The sequence below is a fragment of the Vicugna pacos genome, chromosome 13, assembly GCF_048564905.1.
Source record: "Vicugna pacos chromosome 13, VicPac4, whole genome shotgun sequence".
In the NCBI taxonomy this organism is placed as follows: Eukaryota; Metazoa; Chordata; class Mammalia; order Artiodactyla; family Camelidae; genus Vicugna; species Vicugna pacos.
Genome location: NC_132999.1, coordinates 56,296,125 through 56,319,107, shown reverse-complemented (window position 1 = coordinate 56,319,107; position 22,983 = coordinate 56,296,125). Strand labels below are relative to the sequence as shown.

The window sequence follows — 22,983 nt, the reverse complement described above, 5'->3', positions numbered from 1 at the left end:
CCAGCTCCCAGCCCTTCACCGAGCTGTGTCCTTTCTTCCCACGGAATCTCATCCCTGGAACCTAACTTCACCCCCAGGGTTCTGGGGACACAGTGCAGATGGGGAGTCTCTGCCCTGGAAGCAAGCCCGGACTTGGGTCACTTTAGGTGATTTTTCTATCTGAGGGAAGGGGAACGGTGGCCCCAGGCAGTGTTGGGCCCCGACTCTGACCCCATCTGCTGGCATCAGCCTGGAGACTAGTGTGCACCCCTGACCCTGAGTTGCTGGTTCACCTCTCCCAGCCAAGGTCCCCAGCCCTTGAGGGCTCAGCTCAGGCGAGGACATGGGGCACCTCCTGGCCAGGACCCTGGCACACCATTCCAGGAATCAGGGGAAGGGATTTTCGTGTAAGGCCACACACTGTATTCTTGCCAGGACCCGGGGCTGCCTCTGACATCTGCCCTCTGCTCCCTCCAGCCTGAAGCTTGCCAATGAGGACAAGGAGCAGAAGCTGGCACTCCTGGAGGAGGCGCGGGTGGCCGTGGGCAAGGAGGCCGGGGAGCTGCGGGCCGGGCTGCAGGAGGTGGAGCGCTCACGGCTGGAGGCTCGGAGGGAGCTGCAGGAGCTTCGGCGGCAGGTACCTTCCCCAGTTCCACGCCTTCCCCAGGCACTTTGCTGTGTGTCTCTAGGCCGACAGTACCCCCTTCCTGAAGCCAAAGTCCCTCATGTAAAACCAGGGGCTTGAACTATAGCAAGGCTTCTCACCTAACTTTAGTATGAATGGATGGGCTTTGAGGAGCCCTCAGACCCTGAAACCATGTGTTTGTGTGTGTCTACGTTTGTGTCCACGCTCATTCACCATTCACATTTCTCCGAAGACTGAATCTGGGGCCCTTGTCTAATTCTCAAAGGAGCCTGTGAACAACAAAGAGGTGCAGACCCCATGGACTAGATTAGGAGCTGGCAAAAGTTTTTGTAAGGCGCCCAATGGTAAATATTTTGAGCCTTATGGGCCTTACAGTCTCTGTTGCATCCACTCAACTTGGCCATTGTGGGGAGAAGGCAGGCCTAGATGGTACCAACATGAGTAGGAGTGTGTTCCATTAAAACTTTGTTGATGGACACTGAAATGTGAATTTCATATAATTTTCATATGTCAAAAATATTGTCCTTCTTTTGATTTTCTTTCACCCATTTAAAAATGAGCCGTTTTAAGGGATGACTATAGCTCAGTGGTAGAGCTCATGCTTAGCGTGCATGAGGTCCTGGATTCAATCCCCAGTACTGCCACTGAAAAAAAAAAAAAAGCCATTTTCAACTGTTTCAAAATGTACAAACTATCCTTAGCCCAAGGCCTTTATAGAAGCAGGTGACTGGTGGAATTTGGCCTGCAGAGTTTGGCCTACAGTTTGCTGAGCCCTGAACTAGATAATCTCCAAGCTCATCAACAACAGCAAGCATTTAACAAGTGCCTGCTGTATACTGGGCACTGCCCTGGACACTGAGGGCTCAGGCATTCCCACTCTAGAAAACCGGCAGAACGGGAAACAGCCCCATTTGGGCCCAGGCCCTGCCTCCCTCAGAGATGTCACAGCCTGAAGGAGAAACCCCGTTCACCTCCCACCAGTTCACCCCTCTACCCGGGCCCCTTCCTGTTGGACTGATGTCCTGGGAAGCCACAGGAGCCGCTGAAAGGAACTCATGTCTGTGTGCCAGGCTCTTGCTGGGTGTTTTACATGCTATAGCATGTTCTCCTGTTCCCTTCCTTACAGCACAGTGAGGTAGGTAGGCCTCACCCCCCACCTGCTCCTCTGGGGAAATAGGGGGCCCAGAACATTCCTTTGATTCAACTTGTCTGAGGTCAAATCCCAGTCTCCTGCTTATGGGCTGTGTGACTTTGGGCAAGTCACTTTACATCTCTGAGCTTTAGTTTTCTTATCTGTTAAGTAGAATAATGTTAGTACCTACCCCACATAGAGTTGTGTGAAGGTTAAATGATTTAATTCGAGTGCGGTGCTTAGAACAGGGATGGACACATGGTAAGCACTCCATAAAAGCTAAGCATTATTGTAGAAGTGAAAGGTGATGCAGAGAGCTGTGGTTCCTGCCCTGCAGAACTCCTAGGGGTTCAGCACTCCCTTCCTGCCTCCGCATGACATGTAGTTGTGATTAGGTGGTACAGAGGTCATTGGTGCCCAGGTGCCTGGCATGGCTTGACCTCTGTGGAGTTATCAGGGGCAGGCTCCCAGTGGATTGGAATGGTGTTCACTGTATGTGTCCCTAGAGCAGTGGGTCCTGAGTGCCCTCTGTGCCAGGTCTGGACTAGGCAGCTGAACAGGCTGCTGTGGGAGCCTGCGGGCACTCACCAACACCCTGGGCTCAGAGGGGCTGTGGGTGCTGAGAATGGGTCCTAAGTCCTGTCTGTGTCTGCTTTCTCTCCCAGATGAAGATGCTGGACAGTGAGAACGCCAGGCTGGGCCGGGAGCTGGTGGAGCTACAGGGCCGCTTGGCACTGGGCGAGCGGGCAGAAAAGGAGGGCAGACGGGAGGCCCTGGGCCTCAGACAGAAGCTGCTGAAAGGCGAGGCCAGCCTGGAGGCCATGCGGCAGGAGGTAACCAGATGGTGGGTGGGCTGCCTGGAGGGGGAGGGTCCTCGGAGGTAGTCAGGATGCCCTGTGCCTTCTCCAGTGAGAAGCTGGTGGTGCTCAATGCTGGAGTCACCCTGAGAGATCACTGCCCAGGACTTGTCCCTCGTCCCCATTCCTTGAGCTTCTTCCCCAGGTATTATAATAATAACAATAACAGCAGCTGCAAGAACTGTGTAGCAGGGGTGGCGGGAGCTTGGTAGACAGAACCTTGTCTGATTCTCCCGGCAGCCTCATGAGGTAGGTACTGTTAGCCCCAGTTTACAGAGAACCAGACACTGAGGCTCAGAGAAGTCAAGGGATCTACCCAAGGCCACACAGCCACCTAGGTCTGTCTGATTCCAAAGCCTGCCCTCTTTCCCCTCTGCTTTTACTGGTTGTTTCACTACAGTGACTCTACTATGGGACCTTAACTATGTCACTCAACCTCTTTGTGCTTTAGAGCATTCGTGGGCTAGGGGCTGACACAGCACAGATGTATACTAGGCCCTGGTGCAGGTCTTGGCATCCAGGTGGTGCTCTATAGAAGGCTTCTAGTGGAACTGATGACCGTGAGAGGTTGACTCATTCTCTGGACCAGAGAGGTGTGTGTGAGTGTACGTGTGATCAGGCACTTTATCTGTAAATAATTTTATAGCCCCTCCCCTCACTGTGTGATTTATTGATAAATTATGTGCTCTGAGAGGCAGTGTGGCTTAGTGGTTAAGAGAACAGGCTCTGGAGCCAGGGTGCCTGGCTTTGGATCCCAGCTTGAATTTTCCTAGTTGTGTGGCCTTAGGCAAGTTGGCTTAACTGCCTGTGTCTCAGTTTCCTCATCTGTGAAACGGAGATGATTCATAGTGGTAATTAGAGTTGATTTTTTGGGAGAAAGTACTAAGTTCCTGGCACTAATAAGTTTTACCTATGTAAGCATTAGCTGTCAGTTTATTACTAATAAACTATATACATTGCAAGGCATATACACAGAAGAGATAAAAAAAATTTCTAGTGGTTTCCACCATACTCCCATGATCTTGCATCTTCTGCTCGGGTGGAGACCACTAATGGAACAGGTGTTGCGCAGGCCACTTTTGGGCCCGTGGGCTTGAGGCAGGGTGTCGGGTTAGGGGGCAGCCTTGCAGACCCCCACCTCCTGGCCTTGCCCCCGCCACAGCTCCAGGGAGCCCAGCGGAAGCTGCAAGAGCAAGAGGGCGAGTTCCGGACCCGCGAGCGAAGCCTGCTGGGCTCCCTGGAGGAGGTGCGCGGCGCCCAGAAGCAGCAGCTGGACCATGCCCACAGTCTGGAACTGAAGCTGGAGGCCGCCCGGGCCGAGACCGCGGAGCTGGGGCTGCGACTGAGCGCGGCAGAGGGCCGGGCGCAAGGCCTGGAGACAGAACTGGTCCGCGTGGAGACACAGCGGCGCGCGGCCGAGACACAGCTGGCCGGCCTGCGCTCTGCCCTGCGCCGGGGCCTGGGCCTTGGCGGTGCGCCCCGCCCGGCCCAGCCCCAGCTGCCGGCGCCCAGTTCCCCAAGTCGGAGCGCGCCTGCAGGAGGTAAGCAAGCTCCTCGGAGAAAGGGAGAGTCAGTCGAAGAGTCCCCGCCCCCAGCGTCGGATGCCCCTGTCTAGTTCTGCCCCGCCTACTGGGCTGCCCTTGGCCGTGCCTGCCCTTTCGGCCGCTTTTTTGATGACCAGCCTCAAACCCCGCCCCCTCGGCCAGTCTCATCTCCTTGCTGAGGCCCGCCCACCTGGGCCCCGCCCCTTAGATCACTGGGGACATTGGCTGGGCCACGTCCCTCCTGAGCCTAGCCTCAGCCCCGCCCCTCACTGAGGCTGCGCACTGTAGATTCCTTTTTAAAGGGAGTAAGTAGGTGGTGCCGCATCTTTTTTTTAATTCGCGTGCTGTTGATTTACAATGTTGTGTTTCTAGTGTGCAGCATAGTGATTCAGTTATACATTTATACATATACTTTTTCATATTCTTTTTCAGTATAGGTTATTACAAGATATTGACTATAGTTCCCTCTGCTATACAGTAGGACCTTGCCATTTATCTATGTTACATATAGTAGTTAGTATCTGCAAATCCCAAACTCCCAATTTATCCCTCCACATAACCCCCTTTCCCCGCGTTACCATAAGTTTGTTTTCTATGTCTGAGTCTATTTCTCTTTTGTAAATGTTTGTGTCATTTTTTAAGATTCCACAAATAAGTAATGTCATATGCTATTTTTCTTTCTCTCTGGCTTGCTTCACTTAGTATGACAATCTCTAGGTCCATCCATATTGCTAAAAATGGCATTATTTTACTCTCTTTTTTTGCCTGAGTAGTATTCCACTGTGTATATTTACATCTTTTTTATCCACTCGTCTGTCGATGAACATTTACATTGCTTCCAAGTCTTGGCTATTGTAAATAGTGCGGGTATGAAATAGGGCTGCAAGTATTTTTTTGGATGAAAGTTTTCTCCGGATACATGCCCAGGACTGGGATTGTTGCAACATATGGTAAGTCCAAAAGTAGATTTAGTCTTTTTAAGGAATTTCCGTACTGTTTTCCATAATGGCTGCATCAGTTTACATTCCCACCAACAGTGTAGGAGGGTTCCCTTTTCTTTCCATTAGAGTTCCACTTCTTAATGCTCCTAACTCCTCTGAGTCTTTGTGCCTCCATCCTCTGTGACCCCTACCTCTCTCCTTCAGCACCTTATCTTGTGCATTCTTCCGTCGCTGGCTCCACACCCCTTCATACCAGGCCTATGAACCCGATATCTCCCCCAGACAGATACACACTCAGCCTGAAATCCCTTCCAGGAACAGATCCTCCCAGCCCCACCTGCTCCCAAGACCCAGTGGATGATGCTGGGAGGGTGCTTCAGGGGGTGCAGGTAGCCTTTTTGGGAGCATTCATCTTGTCTCAGCCTGACCCCAATCTCATCTTGATTCCTAGGCCTAGAAAACCTGTGGACTTTCGGAACTGTGGGAAATGCACTATGAGACATTGAGTCCTTGCCTCTTCAGGACATATTTAGCCCATTTAGCTGAATTTGTCCATTTAGCTACTCTATTTATTAAGCCACATACAGTGTAAGCACTGGGGATGGAGCAGAAAAGAAAACTGACAAACATTTCTGCCTTTATGGAGCTTACGGTCTGGGTGTGGGAGTACCACACAGTAAATGTGATGTATAAGTTAAATATAGAATTATTTAATGGGTGGTGGTAAGAGCTGGAAAATAGGTAAGAAAAAAATAAGGAATATTGCTGGTGAGAATAAAAAATGGTGCAGCCACTGTGGAAAACAGTTTGGCAGTTCCTCAAAAAAACCAAAAACTTAGAGTTTCCATATGACCCAAAAATTCCACCCCTTAGGCATATACCCAAAAGCATTGAAAATAGACGCTTGCCTAGAAACTGTGCTCCAGTGTTCATCATAGCACTATTCACAATAGCCAAAAGGTGGAAGCAGTCAAAGTGTGCATCAGCGGATGAATGGACAAACGAAATGTGCTATCTATGTAAATGGAATATTATTCAGCCTTCAAAAGAAACGGCATTCTGATACCTGCTACAACATGGATAAACTCTGAAATTAGGCTAAGTGAAATAAGGTAGTCACAAAAGGGCAAATACAGTATGATTCTACTCATATGAAATACCTAGAATGGACATTCATGGGGACAGAAATTAAAGGTTACCAGGGGTTGTGGGGAGGGGAACATTAGGAGTTATTTCTTACCAGTTTAGAGTTTGGGGTTGTATTAGTCTCCCAGGACTGCTTATTGCAAAGTACCGCAAACTGAGTGGCTTTGTGGCTCAAACAACAGAAATTTGTGCCTCAAGGGCATGGAGGCCAGAAGTCCAAGGTCAGGTTGTCAGCAGGGCCTTCCTACTGAAGGCATTAGAAGAGAATTTGTTCCAGGTTTCCTAGCTTCCGGTAGTTCCCTGACTCATAGCAGCTTAACCTCAGTCTTTAGAGAGTTCTCCTCGAGGATGTGTCCAGATCTCCCCTTTCTGTAAGGACACCAATCATACTGGATTAAAGTCCACCCTACTTATGACCTCATTTTAACTAGTGACATCTAGCACATCTGGATTTCCAAATCAGGTCACATGCTGAGGTGTTACAATTCAACTCATAATAGGAGTGATGGACAGGATTTAGAAACAGTGGTGATGTTCACATTGCAGCGTGAATATAATTAAATGATACACGTAAAGGTGGTCGGAAAGTCATATTTTGTTATATATACCTTATCACAATAAAAGATTTTTGAAGAAGAAGACAAGGGCGGGGCTCGGATGTTGTGTGGGAGGCAGGGAGAGCCTCCCTGAGGAGGTGGTAGCTAAGGGGAGATTGGGAGAAGAGACTGAGGACCGTGGAAAGGTCTTGTGTGGGAGGACCCCTGTCCTGTGGACAGCAAGGGCCCGAGAGCAGCCGGAGTGTAGCAAGCAAGGTGGAACGGTGTGAGAGAGGAGGCACAGGGTGCAGGACCAGCTCCTATAGTCCTTGCAGGCCACCATGAGGGTGCTGGCTTTACTCTGAGGGGATGAAGGCAGTGGGTAGACGTCCTGCTCTGGGTCCTTTGGGTGTTGACAGAGCTGTGGGGCAGTTTGGGTGTCTCTTGGCAGAGGCAGGAGGATGTGAAGGGCACGCGGACCCTCTAGCCTGCAGTTCCTGTGTTGACCTCCAGGTGCCGTCCTGTCTCTGTCCACCCCGCCCCCTCCCACCCTTTCCTAGCCCATCATCTCCCAAGGAGAGCTCGTTTTTTCAGCTGGGAAATAGGGGCACCTGGATTCAAATCCCGGCTCAGGATCTTCCCATCTTTGAGACCAAGCAAATCATTTAACTGCTTTGAGCTCTCCCAGCCTATGAAGGGGGAAATTGGTCCTTACGTCTCAGGGAATTACTGTGAGGATGAAACGAGGTGATGTAGGGCAGGCATTGGCCCATGCCCGGCACATAGTAAGCACTCAGTACAGGGAGGCGTAGAGGTGATGGAGTGTCCGTCCTTGGACTGGGCCCTGGGGATGCAGCCTTCATGGCGCTTGGGGTCTGGGTGGGGAAGCAGACATCAGACCCCTGTAAGGGGATGAGCTCACCCAAACCCAGCCTGGGGTCAGGGAGGCCTCTGGGAAGTGATCTTTACATTTAAGCCTAAAGGAATGGGCCAGGCAAAGAGAAGCCACAGGGAGAGAGGGGTTCAGCAAGTACAAAGGCCCTAGTGCTTTTATAAGAGGGGGTGTTCTAGAACGTGGGAGCTGTGGGTGATGTGAAGTAGCCAGCTCATAAAGGGAGAGAGGGTGATGCCGGAGTGAGCAGCAGGTGGTGACAGGGAAGTTGGGCTTGATTCTGAGGGTTGTGGGGGCTGGTGAAGGGTTAAGCAAGTGGGTGAAGCGACCCAGTTTGTGCTGTGGGAAGCTCACGTGGGCTGCTGGCCACAGCAGGGGTGGATAAGATGCATTAGGAGCCTGCAGGCGCCATCCAAGCAGGAGAGGCCAGTGCCTCCTGCATCCCTGAGCATATCTCCTTTTCCAGGAAGTGGGGAAGGGCTCAGCAGCTCCAGCCCCTTGGAACGCAGCCCTGGGTCCGAGCCACCATCCCCAGGACCTGCCACCTCCCCAGCATCTCCAGACCTGGACCCGGAAGCAGTGCGGGGGGCCCTCCGGGAGTTCCTGCAGGAGCTGCGGAGCGCCCAGAGGGAACGGGTATGGTGGGGTGTGAGTGGCTGGAGAGGAAACCGAGTGGCTAAGGGCCCTGTGAGGGGCTGCAGGTCGTCAGAGCAGGGATGTTTCCTTCCTCACCGACACTGGGGCTGCAGGATGAGCTCCGGGCCCAGACGAGCACCCTGAATCGCCAGCTGGCTGAGATGGAGGCCGAGAGGGACAGTACAAGCTCACGGGCAAGGCAGCTGCAGAAGGCTGTGGCCGAGAGTGAGGAAGGTGGGTCTGACTGCCTGGGTCCTTGCTCTCTTGTTCTCTTAGCAGCTGAGATGGGAGGCCGCTAGACTGGCCTGAGCTGCTGCTGCATTCCTGCCCTGGCCACCATGGCCTGAGTCAGGGGCTGCCTCCCCTGGGGGACCCTCCCTGGCCAATCCCACCCGATGTCCAGACCCACAGACCCTCGCAGAGGCGGGCCCTGGGATAGGAGGAGGGCAGGCCTGGTTCAGGTCTCAGGGCTGTGCCTGGCCAGGCCTGATGGGGCTGGGTGGGGGCCGCAGCCCGGCGCAGCGTGGATGCACGGCTGAGTGGGGCCCAGGCGGAGCTGGCGCTGCAAGAGGAGAGCGTGCGGCGCAGTGAGCGGGAGCACCGGGCAGTGCTGGACCAGGTGGCCGCCCTGGAGAGGAGCCTGCAGGCCACCGAGAGTGAGCTTCGGGCCAGCCAGGTGGGCAGGAGCTGAGGGCCAAGGGGAGGGGGTGGGGCAGATCTATGTGACCCTGAATGGATGTCAGTAAGTCCTCCTGTGTGTATCCCTGTTCATCTGCCTGGGGCTCTCAGCAGCCACTGAAGTGACCAGCCTGTGACTCTCCAAAAGCACATTCAGATTTCATCATCTTGTTTCATATTGAGGTCATTAGGCTATAGAAGAAAGAGCCTGGGCATTGGAGGCTAACAGATCTGGGTTCAAGTCCTTGCCCTGCTGTGTAATTCTCATTTTCATCTTCTACAGAATGGGGAGACCAATAATTATCTCCCAGAGACAATGCACCTACACTCTTGACACATAGACGGTGCTCAAGGGACCTCTGCTTCCTTAATCTCTATATAGCCACACGTGGTGTTCTGGGGGTTTTATGTGGGTTTGGGAGACATCTGTGTGTGCGTGTGCATGTCTGGGGCAAGAAGCACAGGCCCTGGTGGTGATGGTCCAGGCTGCTGAAGCCTTGAGCCCTTCTTACAGCCACAGATCCGCCCCCTTCCCTCCCCTTTCCTCCCCTGGCCCTCCATGACTGCCCCTACAGCCCACCCCCTGCCTTTGGCTCTAGGCCAAGCTTGAGCTGGATTGTTGTGTCTGCGGCTCCAGGTCTGGCCTTGGGCCCAGCCGCAGGGGCCGCGGGAGGAGGCCGGGAACAAAGCTGGGTAGGAGCCAGAGTGGGGCTGCTGGGCCCAGACATGGCAGGGTTGGGGCTCTGAGCAGGGTGGAAGAGAGCCCAGGCCTGGGGGGCTGTTGTAATAACACCCCCTTGACCCGCCTGTCTCTTGGATGGTAAAAGGAAGAGAAGGACCCCAGTCTGTCCTCCTGCCCCATCCTCATGCCCCAAGTCTCCTTCACCGGCTGACCCCACGAGGCGAAGGGAGGATTATCATCCCTTAAAACCCGGTAGGGCCCAAGGCTCCCGCCTGACTCAGCTCAAGTCCCACAGGCAGCTCTGGGCCAGCCTCTGAGAGGAAGGCCCTGGAATCTGCATTTTTATACCCAACTCCCAGGGCTTTGTGAATACCCAGGTTGTGGTATCCCTGGACCAATCCAGTCCCCCCACCATACAATGTGAAATAGGGCCAGAGAGCAGGGAGGGAGAGTTGATACTGGGTCACAGCCTCTGTGACGGGCAAAACTAGAAAATCCTCTGGGATCCCCAAGTCAACCCATCCTGTGAACATATGGGGAGGCTGAGGCCCCAAGAAGTGTCAGGGACCAGCACTGGATCATACAGCAAGTGGCTGGACCAGCCCCTTCGAGGCTGCTCCCCACTTTCTCCTGAGGGATGCGGGAGGTGGGGGGGGTACTGCAGAAATGGGGCCTGAGCCCTCCCCGCCCCACAGGAGAAGATCAGCAAGATGAAGGCCAATGAGGGAAAGCTGGAGAGTGACAAGCGGCGTCTGAAGGAGGTGCTGGACGCTTCCGAGAGCCGCACCATAAAGCTGGAGCTGCAGCGGCGCTCACTTGAGGGGGAACTGCAGCGCAGCCGCCTGGGCCTGAGCGACCGAGAGGCCCATGCCCAGGCTCTCCAGGAGCGGGTGGACTCCCTGCAGAGACAGGTGGGTCCCCTTCCCCAGCTGCAGGCTCCCCATCTGCGTGCCCTGTGCCAAGTACACTACAGGGACTATGTGATCCTCCCAACAACCCGGTGAGGCAAGTATCATCACCCCATTTCACAGATGGACAGATGGAGGTTCACAGAGGTCATGTCATTGCCCAAGATCGCATGGGTAATAAGAAGCAGACTCAAAATTAGAATTTAGGACTGTCTGATGACGGAGTCTGTACTCAAAGGAGCATATGGGACAAGTTAGAGACATAGATTTCACTCATTTTCATTTTTTGCCTTGGCTGCCAGGAAGCTCAGCTCTCACTGGAGTTCAGTAACTCTGCTAGCCCTACACTGTCAGCCACCAAGGTTAAGAAGACAGAAAATATCAGGGTTGTGGTGGTTACCCTTTTTCCTCCATAGTGGGGAGAGTGAGGGGAATGAGAACAAAGAGGAGACCACAAGGACTGGGACTCCCGGGTTAATGGCACCCGTGTGGTGGTGAACTGGCAGTGCGACCGGCCCAAGTTGCAGCCAGCGGAGCCAGAGGGAGTGCAAAGGAACAATAAGCATCAGTGACAAAGAGAGGTGGGCAGGGCTTAGGTTAGGCCCACCTGACACAAACGGAACAGAGTCACTGGACCATCCTGTCCTCTTTCCAGGTGGCAGACAGTGAGGTGAAGGCGGGGACTCTGCAGCTGACGGTGGAGCGGCTGAGCGGGGCCCTGGCCAAGGTGGAAGAGAGCGAGGGGACCCTGCGGGACAAAGTGCAGGGCCTGACGGAGGCTCTGGCCCAGAGAAGCGCCAGCCTCACCAGCACCCAGGACAAGAACCTACAACTGCAGAAGGCCCTGACCGCCTGTGAACATGACCGCCAAGTGCTCCAAGTATGGGGGTTCCAGGGTCTGGCTGTGGGTGGGCCCAGTGAGAGAGTTAGCCTCCAAGGCAGGCTTAGAGGCCCTGGTGGAGAGCCAGCCCCTAGGGCAGTGGGCTGGGAACCCAGGAGCCAATGAGAGCTGGCTTTGAGGGAGGGGGGTGCACCCAATAAGAGCATTGGCCAATGAGAGGAGGCTCTGGCGGGGAGGTGGGCCCAAGCCTACCTAGTAGGATGGGCTGAGGGACCCAGGGGCAGGCTAATGGGGGAGAGTTGGGGTCTGCGGGGTCCCCACCTTGTACAGGTCAGTGGATAGGCCGTGGGCAAGGCCTACTGTCTGGCTCACTCTCCAGGTGAGAGGACTACCTGTTTTGTGGGCTGTGAGCCTGGCTTGGAGGTACCTAGTAGAGGGGAGCCCTTTGCCTCAGGGCTCCCAGGCCAGCCTGGCACCATTAGCCCTTGTCTCCCAGGAACGGCTGGAGGCCGCTCGGCAGGCATTATCCGAGGCCCGGAAGCAGAGCAGCTCCCTGGGCGAGCAGGTGCAGACGATGCGGGGCGAGCTTGCGGACCTGGAGCTGCAGCGGGCAGAGGCCGAGGGCCAGCTGCAACAGCTGCAGGAGGTGAGGGTCAGGGCAGGCTCCTCATCCCCAGGACCACGAGGCCCTTGGGACAAGGTCAGGACCTTCCCACCTACTACAACCTCATCCCAAACCCAGGCGCAGCCTCCTGTGAGGGAGCATGATTCACTCAGCCCCTGTCCCCATCATACAGATGGAGAAGCTGAGGCCGGGAGAGAACTGTCTGGCCTCAGGCGACAGTTGCCTGATGTAGGCCTCACAGTCGCCTTGCCTAGTGAAGGGGCACAGCAGGCTGGCCTCATCATCCCCAAGCCTTGGATGCAACCCTGGGGCCCAGACGGATGAGGGACTCACTGGCTTATGCTGCAGGTGCTGCGGCAACGGCAAGAGGGTGAGGCTGCGGCCCTGCACACGGTCCAGAAGCTGCAGGATGAGCGGCGGCTGCTGCAGGAGCGCCTGGGCAGCCTGCAGCACGCCCTGGCTCAGCTGGAGGCTGAGAAGCGGGAGGTGGAGCGGTCAGCCCTGCGGCTGGAGAAGGACCGGGTGGCGCTCAAGAGGACGCTGGACAAGGTGAGCTGTGCCCCCAGAGCCCTCCCTTCTTTTCCTTTGGGCTCTAGCCATGGTTGGTCCCAGCTGTATGTCCCTAGGGTCAGGGGGCCTCAGATGGTCCTGCTGCCTCTAATCTGACACCCCTCTCTGAGCCTCTCTCTCTTCCTGGGACCTCCCTCCTTTCTTGGGCGCCCTGATCCCCTCCTGCTCTCCCACCTAGGTGGAACGGGAGAAGCTTCGCAGTCACGAGGACACGGTGCGGCTGAGTGCAGAGAAGGGCCGCCTGGACCGCACACTCACGGGGGCTGAGCTCGAGCTGGCTGAGGCCCAGAGGCAGATCCAGCTGTTGGAGGTCTAGCCCCCGCCCACCCAGCCCTAGATACCATCTCTCCTTGGCCTGGACCCAACCTCACCCCCAGCCTGAGTGCCAGGCCGTCCCATGAGGAGCTGATGGCTCAGTCAGCCCAGAGCTCTCAACCCCCACAACCCACAAGCCCAGATCCGTAAGAGGGGGCAGCTCAGGGCCGCGTCCCAAGCGAGGGGTCCTCCCCAAAGTGGAGAGAAAAGAGATGCTAAAGACCTGTCTGCACAGAAGGCTGTGTGTTCATGTATGTTGTGGACATGAAGAGCTCTGAGTGTACCTGGGAGAACCTTGTGCATGGATGGATGTGGCAGATCTAAGTCTTAGGGGCCTGTGAATTAAGGGTCTGTACCTTTGGGTGCAGATAGATGTCTTCATGTATGTAGATGTAAGAGTACTGCGCTTTTATGCATGCATTTGTGTAAACACACACATTTACATGCTTGCTTTTATGACGATATGTACTTGGGCTTCTCTGTTTGAATAGGTATGTGTGTTGCACGCCAGAGTTGGGGGATCACTAAATACCCTGACCCAGGATTTGCAGGCCAGGAGGGCTGGGGGTGGAAGACAAACATCTGCATCCCCTGCTTGGCCCCAAGGGACCCTTAGGCTTCCACCCCGGGGAGGTGCCTGACACCCCTTCACATAGATGCACACACACGCGCACACACACACACACACACAGGGCCAGAGGCCTGATGAGCCGCCCTTCCCGCAGGCCCAGGTGGTGGCGCTGGAGCAGAACCATAGCCCAGCCCGGCTGGAGGCGGATGAGCAGCAGCTGGAGCTGCAGCAGGAAGTGGAGCGTCTACGCAGTGCCCAGGTGCAGACAGAGCGCACCCTGGAGGCGCGGGAGCGGGCCCACCGGCAGAGGGTTCGTGGGCTGGAAGAGCAGGTACTCAGGCCTGGTGGGCTCCGGCCCCTCCCCAGGGGGATGCAGTACCAGCAGGACTCCCCCTTCAGGAATCTGCACTGGGGTGGAAGTTTGGAGCTGGAAGAGGGGGAGGGGGAGGGGGCTGGAGTTAACCTCTTAGGTATAAGGGGTCGATGGCACCCATAGCTGAAGTGGTCCAGGGGGATCTATGCTGGTATCAGCCATGGCTGAACACAGGGGCTCAAGTGATGTCACTGGAACTCAGTCCCCTTGCCATGGCTCCATGCTGGGCAGGCGGTCTCCCTGGGTGGCACAGGTGGCCTCAGCAGCTCCAGCCTCAGATTATCCTAATCACCTATGACCCCAGAGGAGAGAGGGGCCCTTCTTCCTGAGAGCAACAGCAACAGCCCCAACGATGATCCTCACTGGCCAACTGAGATTGCAGGCCCCGTCATCACCATCTCTGCCCTGATCATGTCTGCAGGGCAAGGCTGCTCTGGCAGGCCTGGCCTAGCTCACAGGTCCACCCCTGGAATCGGGCTAGTGCCAGGCCTATCCTAGTGGTGAGAGAGGGGATGGGTGGCCCCTAAAGAGATGCTGAGCAGTCAACAGACACCCAACTGCTGCACAGAGCAAGATAAAAAAGGGTGGACATACCCTGGCTTTTAATGAGACCTGGTTTCTCCTGAAACAGGCAGCACTAGGTCCCTTCCAGTCCCAGCTGCAGCTTAGGGTCCATCTGTTAGTAACCTCCCACTTCTCTGAGACCAGGTAGGGGTCCTGGGTTGGCCTTACCTCCTCTCTTCTCCAGGTGTCCACACTGAAGGGACAGTTGCACCAGGAGCTTCGAAGGAGCTCAGCATCCTTCTCTCCCTCCTCCGGCCCCCCAGAGAAGTGAGCATCTTCCCAGCTGGTGTCCTGAAGAGCCGCCCCATGGCCAGGGCAGGACAGGGGCCTCCTCTCTGCACAGTCTACCCAAGGCCTAGGCCCCCAGAGCTCAGCTAGGGGTGAGGAGGAGCAGGGATGGCAGTGCTGCGGGACGGGGACTCCAGCACCAAGCCAGACCCAGCAGCGGTCTCCCAGCCTCATCAGAGCCACCCACTCTCTGTGGGCCCCCTCAGTCTAGCCCCTCGCCCCTGGGATGAGCCAGTGCAGATTGTATGTGATCCTCCCTGAGAGTGACGGAGCCAAACCCAGGGGTTGGAGAGAGACCCCCTTGTCTCTGGCTGGGCCTGGAGCACAGGCTCACAGGAAAGAGGAGGGGTGTCCAGGCCTGGGGCCGGGGCCGGAGACCCAAGCCCTCCTCTGGCTTCCCAGAGGTCTCTCCGCCTTAGTTCAGAGTGTTTGTCAGGGAATTCTTCAGAGAATTCAGAGTCCCTGTATTTTTGTACCTTTTTACAATGTTAATTGTTCAGAACTGTTCTGTTTTTTGTAACAAGACGACCCCATTTTTTAAAATGGTTTGTACAGATGTGTCCCTTTATTAATATGTCTCCACCCAGAAGATAGGAGGGGAACAGGAGGGGTCTGGGGCAAGAGAGATGGTGTCCCCTGGTGAGGTGTGCTTAGGGGGATGGGGGAGGCTTCAGAAAGCCCTGTGTTGAACCCCCCAGAAAGGCCTTTTCCTAACCCCCCAGGATATCAGGGTGGGGAGGCCTCTGGGGTCCTGTACCACCCACCCCCTTGAACAGATGGGACTTTGGAGGCTTGGGGCTGGGACCCAAACTCCACAGCTCAACTCTTTGCAGCTGAAGCTTTCTGCCCTCTTCTCTGGCCCCTCCTGAGGACAGGGCCCACCCTCTGGACAGTGACAGGCCTCCCAGGTAACGTGGGGAACAAGTGCAGGCCTGGGAGTGGACGTGCGGTCTTGCCTTGGCTCCGCTGGGTGATCCTGCACAAAGCTGCTTAACAGGTCAGAGCTTCAGTTTGCTCATCTGTAAAATGGGAGCCTGCTTCCCAGGGTGGCTGTGAGGAAGTACACAAGGAACCAGGGGCTCAGTCTGTGTTTCCAAGGAGCAGTGTCATCTCATGGAGTCCAGTGGGGTCAGGCTCTGCCCCAGCCCCACCACATCGCTGTGGACCCGTGGGTGGGTTATGTAATGCCTCTAGGCTTAGTTGCCTGTCTGTAAAATGGGAACATTAAGTGTAGCCAACAAGTAGGCCTGTTTGGAGAGTTAAATAAGATGATGTGTGAGCCTTCATAGATTGCTGGTCAGAGGGAGGTGTTATAGCGGCTTCCCTGTTTCTATTCTCTGAACTGCACCAGCCTTCCCTCCCTGCAAAAGCCCCTGATATCAGAGTCCACCAACCTTGACCTCTGGCCTTACACTCTATACACACCCTTCCACACGGTGGCCTCCCATCTTGCCTGGCACCCCCTCTGATGATGGGGGACTCACAGCCTCACCAAGCAGCCCTGACAATGAGAAAACTGTATTCCTGAACCTTCTATTTTTTGATACAACCCTCTGCAACACACACACACACCCCTGGGGGGCAGGTGTCATGGCCTATCTTTCTGGGCAGGTCAGAGCTGAAGCGGGTGGGTGAGGAGGCAGGGCTGGGAGCGCAGAGGCAAGGCCATGGGTCGCTGGAACATGGCCTTCTCCTGAAGCGGCCGGGTAGCCTCTCGGTGCGGACGAGCAGTGTTGGAGGCCGCAGGCCATCTCCTCTGTGCTCCTGCCTGAAAAAGTGACTCTGAACCTTTTGTAAAAACCTGTTTTTAATTTTGTATAAAACAAGGGTGATCTATGCCCAGGGGCTGTAGGAAATCCAAGCAGACCAGCTGGGGTGAGGGTCAGAGCCTACCTTGGGGGGAGGTGGGCCTGGAGTGGGGGACTGTCCTCAGAGGGACTGAGAAGGCACGTCAGGGGCCCAGACCCCGTAGAGAGGCCTGGGCTGTCCCCCACCTGGGGGCGAAGACTGGGCATTAGGGAGCACCCCCTTGTGCCCCAGGGGTGGCCACAGGCTGGGGGAGGGGCCTGAGGCAACCCCCCAGGGCTACAGTCCACTAACTTTTTACAGAATAAAAGGAATGTTGGGCTGGGGAGAAAAGCACCAGGTCAGGTAGAGCCGAAGGGCCCCAGATCCAAGGAGGGGCCAGGGCTTGGGGTGCCAGCTCCACCCTAGCAGCCCCCGCAGCTCCTAGCACAGGCAATGGCCACGGACTGGCACAGGCCGCTGCTGGCCATCACGCCACATTTGGAGAACTTGTCACGGCATAGGTCAGCTGTTGAGGGGGCAGGAAGGATTTGGGGTCAGAGTGAGGGTAGGTGATGGGAACTGCCACCCCCTCCCCATCCCTGGTGACAGGAGATAGATAAAAAGCAGCCAGGAGGGGAGCCCACGAACCCCTGGAAGTGGCCCCAGCATATGACCCATGTTTCATAAACATCAGGTCGGTGGACACATGGCTGGACAACGAGTAGGGGTGGGGGGAGGGCGGGGGTGGAGTCCTTCCTACCTCGCAGGAGCTCCTCGTGGGCACAGACTGTGCGGACACAGATCTCCTTGTTGACGACATACACGCGGCGGAGGCTGAGGGGATGGGGCCGGCAGAGGTGTCAGCCCCACCCTCACTCAGCGCTACTGGGCGAGCCCAGAAAGGACCTGGCATTGGAGCCCAAGTCATGGCCCCCAGGCCTGAGCTTAACCAGAGCTGAGCTCAACTTCAGGACTGGCAGTCTCTCCCCACAATCACACCTTGGCCACTGGAGCGAGCTGTCATCCCCCCTCCGCCACCCGCCTGCCAGCCCGTGCTCACCTGTAGAAGCAGACCTCGTTGAGACACTGTTTGCAAGGCTTGTGTATGGAGTAGAGGCGGGTACACGGGTACTGCTCCTCGCGGCAGTCTGAGTGACAGGTGGGGTCAGACTGGGGGCTTCAGCTTGAGGCTCAGAGCACCTCACCCGTGGAGACTGGCTCTCCGGGCCTAGGGACCCCTGCACCCTCAGGCCAAGCCTAGACACACCCCAACACATGCACACACCGCACTGCTGGCCCTTCCCAGGCTGCCCGATGTTACCCAGTGTATTTACACACACACAAATTCACAGCCACGCTCAGAAGCATATATTGAAACACACAAGTTCAAACACAAATCTATACCCACACAGTCACAACAGTCCACAGCAACCTCACAAGAGGTCCACACACACACACTGAGTTGTGAGACAGGGTCCCTCACACACAGGCTGGCTGTCTCAGGCTCTTGGCTGGGGCAGGCCCGCTGAGCCAGCCTGGGCTTTCTGCCCCATCCTCACCTCGGCTGCCATGAGCACCACCCCATCCTGCTGGCAGTAAGCCCCCAGCATGCTCCCGCCCCACCCCAGTGTCTGGGAGCAGAGGGCCCCTCCTAAGGCTGCAGCCAACTCCGCCTCCAGCCAGGCCCAGGGGGCAGAGGGATCTCCTGGAGCCACCTTGGGGGCCCTGGAGTTGCAGGGACACGTCTACAAGCCCCTCACCCCACCATCGACCCGGGCTGTCTCTGTCCTCCCAGTGCCATGCCCCACTGCCCCCTAACTTCTGGGACCATGCCTCTGTCTCTCCAGTTGTCAGGAAGGCTCTTACCCAGAGGCCCAGGCTCCGTGGGCTCCGTCTCTACATTTCCTGGTTCTGGTGTAGGGGGAGAGGCAGGCAGAGATCATTGGGAGGGGTCTGTTCAGAGCAGGAGAGGTCCCCTCTCCCAGCCCCAGCACAGACCACCCCACCCACTCCTGGGTTTGGCTGGAGCTTGTGGCTTACCTAAGGTGGGGGCTGGGATTACTTCCTGCTGTACTTGCTGCTGGGACTGGAACTGGAACTGCTCCTCGGGGGGCCGAGGAGTCACCTCTGCAATGGGAGATGATAAGGGGGTCTGCTCCCTCCTCCACATCCCCCTGCAGGTCTCCATGGGCTGCCCACCCAGCTGCCCACCCATCCTATCTTGCCCCTGTCCTTTACCTTGATAATCATAGTAGTCAGGGTTGTCTGAAAATAAAGATGAAAGTGTAATTGGTGGGGATCAGACTAGTCCCCAGCCCCAGGTCACAAGTGAGCCAGGGGCCACACCCCAAGATTGCCATTGTGCTACCCAACCAGGTCCCTGGCTGAGCCATGCGCATCTGGGGAGCAGGGATGGGGGAGGCCTGGGGGTGGTAAGGCCTTACCAATCTGGTCGCTATAGTGGGTGTACTGGACATGGTCTGGGAATGGAGGCAGCGGGTCCAGGTCATACTGGCCCTGAGCCAGCAGGCCTGCTGTGAGGAAAAGGCAAAGCTGAGGTGGTGCCTGGCAGGGAAGGACAGCAGAGGCCCCACGGCACTTCTAGGGAGGGGGGGTAGAGGTCCCCAGGGTAGGCCTATAAGACCTGAAGATCCTACAACAGACTCTTAGACCCACAGGATGCAAATTCCTTCCTTCACTCTGAAGGCCCTTATACTCCCTGGTCCTGTGTAACCTCGCTGACCTTATCCTACCTTCTCCCTCATGCTGGCCTCTCGCTGTTCCTGGTACTGGGCCTGCTTCTGCCTGCCCCAGGGCCTTTGCACTTGACTCTTTCTGGACCTCTGATCTTGGTCAGCTTCTCCTCCTTCAAGTCTCATCTCAACTGAAATTGCAGCTCTGCTAAGGGGCCCTCGCTGGCCCACCACCCTCTCCATCTCATCCTCCCAGTTATTTCCATAGCAGTCAACTCAATCTGACATTTATTAATCTACTTGATAACATCAGCCTCCCTTCTCTAGACTGGCAGGCAACACCACAAGGACAGGGATTTGTCTGCCTGACTCATCACTGTATCCCCAGGGCCTAGCCCACTGCCTGGCACATACTAGGAGCTCCACAAATATCTATTAAATGAATGACTGTTAGACCTGCACAGCCTCTGTGATCCCCACTGATAACTTCTCAAGGTCAAGACTGCATAGGGTAGTTGAGTCCCAAAGGGATCTAGAACCCAGGCCTTCAGACTGCCTTGGACGCCCCCTATTACTACACATCAGCTCCCGGGAGGGTCAGTAAGTAAAAGAAAAAGTGTGGATCCTGGTGCCTGGGTGTGTGCCCACTCCCCAGAATCCTTCCAGTCTGCTGCTGTGGAGGGTTGGGGGGAGGGTCCAGGAGACGCCTCCAGACTTTGGGAGGGGTTGGCTGGCCCAGTCTGTGGTCCAGGAGGTAGGAGGCCCTGGGAGCCAGGGAGCTGAGTTCTGGCCACAGGGCACGACAGAAGCTCACTGCCAGCTCCCTCCCCCCACAAGCCCCACTTCCACCCACATAAGGGGAGCCCCACCAGCCCCAGAAGCCACTTACCAGGCAGAAATACCAGGAAGAGGTAGGCAGCTCTCATGGCTACACAGTGAGGTGGGCTGGGCTGGTGTCAGGGGACAGCTGGAGGAAGAGGAGGGGCAAGCTGCATCCCGGGCCACTACCCCAGGACTTCAGAGCCCACTTCTGATCCCCTGAATTCACCCGGGAGAAGGGGAGCCCAGGAAAAGAAGCCCAGGCATATGGAGGGTCACGGAGTCTGGGCCCAGGAGGAAGGGGACTACTCTGGAGGGACATTGGTCCCTGATGGCCTACTGGGTGTTCAGGTTCCAAGGGACACAGCCTCCAGCCTGTCTTCAGGACTGATCCTGACAAACAGACCCTACCTTGCCCCGCTCACTGAATGGAGGGTTCTAATCCCCTATCAGCCCTGTCCCTGCCCACACACCCATGCCCACCCTCTGGTCCAGCACTTCCCCAGGTGTCTAACGCACTGATCACACGGATCCCTGACCCCAGGCCCATCCTTGGGACCCCAATCCTGCACAGCCAACATCACAGCCCAGACTCAGCAGTCTGCCAAACCCACTGCCTGCTCCCAATTAGCCCCTGGGCCCTGAACATCCTGCTCAGCAGGAAACCACATGTGTGCACGGGCCTCAGGGGCCCCTGGGGCAGCCAGGCCTGGGCAGGGCTCCCACCCTGAGAAGATTCTTCTGCCAGGCCTCCAGGCCTCCTAAGACCTGGCTGACTTCATCACACACTCACGAGACTGAGGTCTATTTGTCTGCTGCAGCGGGAAGCAGTTAGGGTGGAGTTTGAGGAGGGTTTCTCTGGATCCTAAAAGGGCAGCGCTGAAGGGGACCGTGCTGTCACCCAGCCCAGGGGTTCTGAACCCCCCACATTGTATGACAAGTGTTATGTGTGTAGTTTTTTGGGGAGAGGGCAGTGGTCCATAGCCTTCACCAAGCTCTTGAACTTCAAGAACTGGTTGAGTCCGGCCTCCAGTCTTTGGCCACATAGTGGACTTGGTAGAATTTACAGGTCCTCATGTCCAGTGTCAGCTCAGTGGCAGGCAGCCTCAAGACTCTCAGCCTTCTGCTGGGAGGGAGTCCATGGGCTCATCCATCCAGGAAGGCCCCCTTCCCACCGCAACAAAAGGTGTTCTTCCAGACAGCTAACTGGAAACTTAATTTTACTGCATTCCCCCCAACCTGCCCAGGGAATTTAGGGAGAGGGGCAGAAACATGGGCATCTTTCCCTCCTGCCCGATTCTGAGACTATATGGCCCCTGGCCCATCTCATGCATTCAGCTTCTCACTCTTTTTCTCCACCCTTACTGCAATCAGATGAAGTGGGTGAGGAAATCCAGGTGAGGGCGAGGAGATGGGACTCATGACAAGCTGCCCCACAGGCAGAGGACACCTGGCTCCCACATCCCCATTCTGAAAACCTTTGGCCTCCTCATAGTAAGGGGACTTAATGGCCTGGAGCGCCTTCCTGGCAACTCCCCACAAGGCCTCACTATCCCCTGCTTGGCCCCCAGGCTGGTGGCAGCCAGGTTAGATGGAGCTGTCACTACTCAGAAGGCCCCAAGTTGGGGACTTAAGAGGCTGGAGGACGGTGACTCTGTCTGTCCCCAAAGTCCCTCCTAGGTCTCTCAGCCCCCTTCATGGAGTCTTTTCCTCCCCTAGAAGGCTGGGCACCCAGGCCGAGGCTTATTGGGAAAGGGGCCCCAGGGCAAGGGGTGGGGCGGTAAGGAGGAGAGCCCTGTGGCAGTAAGGGATCCCTCCAAGGGACCACATTTCCAGGCACTTCTAGACTATGGATTGCTGGGTGTGTGGAGGCCAGGACTGCCTAGAAGGCCTGTTCCCCACCCTGGCCCCTTCCACAGCTGGGACGTCCCCTACCCTCTGTGCCTGAGAAGGAGGGGGACTAGCGGGGCCTACTCTGAGCCCCCTGCCCCCACGCTGACTGACTCACTCTGCGGGAGGCTCTGTCTGTTCCAGAGGCCGGGCTGGGGTCTGGCTGGAGAAAACCAGATGTTGCAGGCGCCGCACAGCTGGGAACAATCAGCCACGGAAACTTGCTCGAGCGCGCTCCCTCGCGCTCTCCCGTCTCTGATCTCTCTTTGTCTCTCCGCGTCTCTGTCCCGGCGGCTCCCGCCGGACACCCCCACCCCACTCGCCACATTCCAACCTCCCTGGGAGAACAAAAGCGGCCCCATCCCCGACGCCCCCACTTCTGGCTCCCAGCAAACGGGTTCCCCTCCCTCCCCAACTCGCGTCCTCCCCTCAGAACGATCCCAAACTTTCCAAGTGCCCTCTTAGCATCTGCTCAGACGGCCCCGGGTTCAGGGACCCTGGCAGCCGCCCCTAGCATCGGGGACCCGCGGAGCCCCGCACCCCTAGCACCTGGAGGCCCTCCGACGTCCTGGCCCGCGACCTCGGCCCCTGGAGCGCCCCCACCCCGGTCGGGCCGCCAGGCCCGCGCCTACCTGGCCGGGTCACTCTGCCGCCCGCTCCGAGTCCGCCCGCCGGAGCCGCCCCTTTGCCCGCTCCGAGCTCCCCTCCGGGCCCCCGACGGGGCCGGCGCCCGCCCTCCAGCCCGGATCCGCTGGGTCCTAACGCGAGCGCCGCCGCCGGGGCCGCCACGCCGCGCCCGCCACGCCGCGCCCTCGGGTCTTAAACCCTCTTCTGGGGGCGGCCCCGCGGGGAGGAGGCGCCCGCTGAGCCAGCGTCACGTCTGGTCAGCATTTCACACTGTGCAAAACGCTTTCTCCTCAGCGCCTCATCACATCTGGCCCGCTATCAACATGGTGAGGTGGGCGAGGTGGGCATGTTACAGAGGACGAAACCAAGGCTCGTAAAGGCGATTCACCCACCGTCATTCAGGGAGAAATAAGCCTTGCCCTCCAGTTTCCAGAACGCCCTC

The 22,983-nt window shown here is 56.8% G+C and overlaps 2 protein-coding genes across 10 annotated transcripts in view; one reads left to right on the top strand and one right to left on the bottom strand.

Annotated features, from left to right (window-relative positions):
• Window positions 1-15,269, top strand: part of CROCC (ciliary rootlet coiled-coil, rootletin) — a 42,330-nt gene extending 27,061 nt beyond the window's left edge. For all 5 annotated transcript variants that reach the window (XM_072975295.1, XM_072975292.1, XM_072975296.1 and 2 more), the window contains 13 exons: window positions 457-616; window positions 2,423-2,590; window positions 3,777-4,155; window positions 8,140-8,309; window positions 8,423-8,543; window positions 8,822-8,985; window positions 10,365-10,580; window positions 11,233-11,457; window positions 11,915-12,064; window positions 12,392-12,592; window positions 12,792-12,923; window positions 13,654-13,830; window positions 14,621-15,269. In XM_072975295.1, coding sequence (XP_072831396.1) covers window positions 457-616; window positions 2,423-2,590; window positions 3,777-4,155; window positions 8,140-8,309; window positions 8,423-8,543; window positions 8,822-8,985; window positions 10,365-10,580; window positions 11,233-11,457; window positions 11,915-12,064; window positions 12,392-12,592; window positions 12,792-12,923; window positions 13,654-13,830; window positions 14,621-14,707 — 2,350 coding nt within the window. In that variant the 3' untranslated portion in view covers window positions 14,708-15,269. The remainder of the gene's footprint in view (window positions 1-456; window positions 617-2,422; window positions 2,591-3,776; window positions 4,156-8,139; window positions 8,310-8,422; window positions 8,544-8,821; window positions 8,986-10,364; window positions 10,581-11,232; window positions 11,458-11,914; window positions 12,065-12,391; window positions 12,593-12,791; window positions 12,924-13,653; window positions 13,831-14,620) is intronic.
• A 1,243-nt stretch (window positions 15,270-16,512) lies between these two features.
• MFAP2 (microfibril associated protein 2) lies at window positions 16,513-22,743 on the bottom strand. 5 transcript variants are annotated; one of them, XM_072975289.1, is made up of 10 exons: window positions 22,547-22,743; window positions 22,033-22,111; window positions 20,095-20,172; window positions 18,957-19,043; window positions 18,751-18,777; window positions 18,553-18,639; window positions 18,379-18,423; window positions 17,573-17,660; window positions 17,273-17,346; window positions 16,513-17,038 (listed from the first exon to the last, which is right to left on the bottom strand). In XM_072975289.1, the coding sequence occupies exons 3-10, from the start codon at window positions 20,129-20,131 to the stop codon at window positions 16,935-16,937; spliced, it is 549 nt and encodes a 182-aa protein (XP_072831390.1). In that variant the 5' UTR covers window positions 20,132-20,172; window positions 22,033-22,111; window positions 22,547-22,743; the 3' UTR covers window positions 16,513-16,934. The 5 variants fall into 5 exon arrangements, with proteins under 5 accessions (XP_072831390.1, XP_072831389.1, XP_072831387.1 ...); XM_072975288.1 differs by having other exon boundaries at window positions 18,957-19,046; window positions 22,033-22,077; window positions 22,547-22,742; XM_072975286.1 differs by having other exon boundaries at window positions 18,957-19,046; window positions 22,547-22,741.
• Window positions 22,744-22,983: the final 240 nt, after the last annotated feature.